Source organism: Perkinsus marinus (assembly GCF_000006405.1).
Source record: "Perkinsus marinus ATCC 50983 genomic scaffold scf_1104296943102, whole genome shotgun sequence".
NCBI lineage: Eukaryota > Perkinsozoa > Perkinsida > Perkinsidae > Perkinsus > Perkinsus marinus.
The window spans coordinates 1-1,411 of record NW_003211960.1 but is presented as its reverse complement, the minus strand read 5'-3'; the positions used below and the strand labels follow the sequence as shown (position 1 = coordinate 1,411).

Genomic DNA, 1,411 nt, shown 5'->3' with positions numbered 1-1,411 from the left:
TGGGGATGATGATATGGATATCTCCTGGAGCTTGCTCGGTCAGAACTGGTATCGGCCCATTACAGTGGCACCAAGTTCAAGAAAGCCTAGCCAAGCATCGTCGACAGCCTTCTAAGAAGAGTGCTGGGACACAGGCCGATGACGTTACCCGGCCAACCGACTTGCTGACTCTGGTAGACAACCCTACCCCGTATGCGGAAGCTCTCGACAGTCATCACCACTGTAACGTTTTCCCCTTCTCTGGAGCACCCGAGTGTCTAGCCGGTCTATCCCCTGCTATCAGTGATCTGCAGTCTGATGACAGCCCAATCCTTAGCCAGGCTTATGACCTGTCCGAACCCAAGGTGGATACTCCATCCTCTACTGAGGAGGGCACTACTCAGGCGACGGACTTCGACCTGCCCTATAGTGAGCTGTACTCTCAAGGGCCTAAGGATCTGCTCGTCTCGGTCGACAAGGGTCCTATAGTACTCAAGAATGGGAAAGTCATCATTGCTCGCCGTATGACCATGCAGCTGCCCTTCATTGGTGCTGGTCGTACTCCACCCTTTCGGTTGAGGCAGCTCATCCGCCGTGACTTGGCCCTGCTCAGCCGATTGCAGCAATCGGGTCATCTCGAGATTTATGACGGTCTTCTGGACTCCTTCAAAAAGGCCCGCTATATTCGGCCCGTGACGACCACTGATGTCGAGGCCGACCTAACTGACTCCTACTACATGCCTCACTTCCCAGTGTTCACTGCTTCCAAGACCAGTCCGTGCCGTCCGGTGTGGTGTGGTAACGAGCTCTCCTCCTACCTCTGTCGCGGATATATCTCAGATGTGGAGGCTACCATTATCAGTTCATGGATGGCGCTGCGCACTAGCCCTTTCTATGCGACCACAGATCTCAGCCGTGCGTTCTACTCGCTCAAGGTCAAGAAAAGTGATCGCAAGTACCAGCGCTTTATCTACCGTGGATCTGCCTTCGAGTTCGCCGTTGTCATGATGGGTTTGCGTCCCAGTCCGGCCATGCTTATGCGAGCTTTGCGTCCTATCGCTTCTCTGGCAATGTACATATTGACGTTTCTCTTCGGTGACCCCGGTCCGCAGGGATCCGCTATCGATCCTGCTTTTGTTCGGCCCGGACCGATCACTCGCCACTTTGCCACCTACGGAGACTTCTCCAGTTACAACACGGCGCTATCCTGGTTGCGTCTATTCCTGGATGATGCTACGCTAACGGCTAAAACAGAGACTGCAAGATCGACGGGCATCGAGGTCTTCAGAGGAGTCGCCAGATACTTTGGTTTCCTTTGTGAAGAAGACAAAGAGAGCGATGACACTAGTGCTGGCGTAGTGAAGCATTTGGGTGTTCTGATCCACCACGGCTCCCTGATATCACCGGTCCGCGTGGCACCCCTATCCTCTCT

General features: G+C 54.2%; 1 protein-coding gene across 1 annotated transcript; it reads left to right on the top strand.

Moving 5' to 3' along the window:
* Positions 1-293: 293 nt before the first annotated feature.
* On the top strand, positions 294-1,115 carry Pmar_PMAR028723 (hypothetical protein; the record flags this gene model as incomplete). Its single annotated transcript, XM_002781261.1, has 1 exon — positions 294-1,115. A coding segment is annotated over one exon (822 nt), but the record flags the coding sequence as incomplete, so codon positions are not given.
* Between the last annotated feature and the right edge of the window lie 296 nt (positions 1,116-1,411).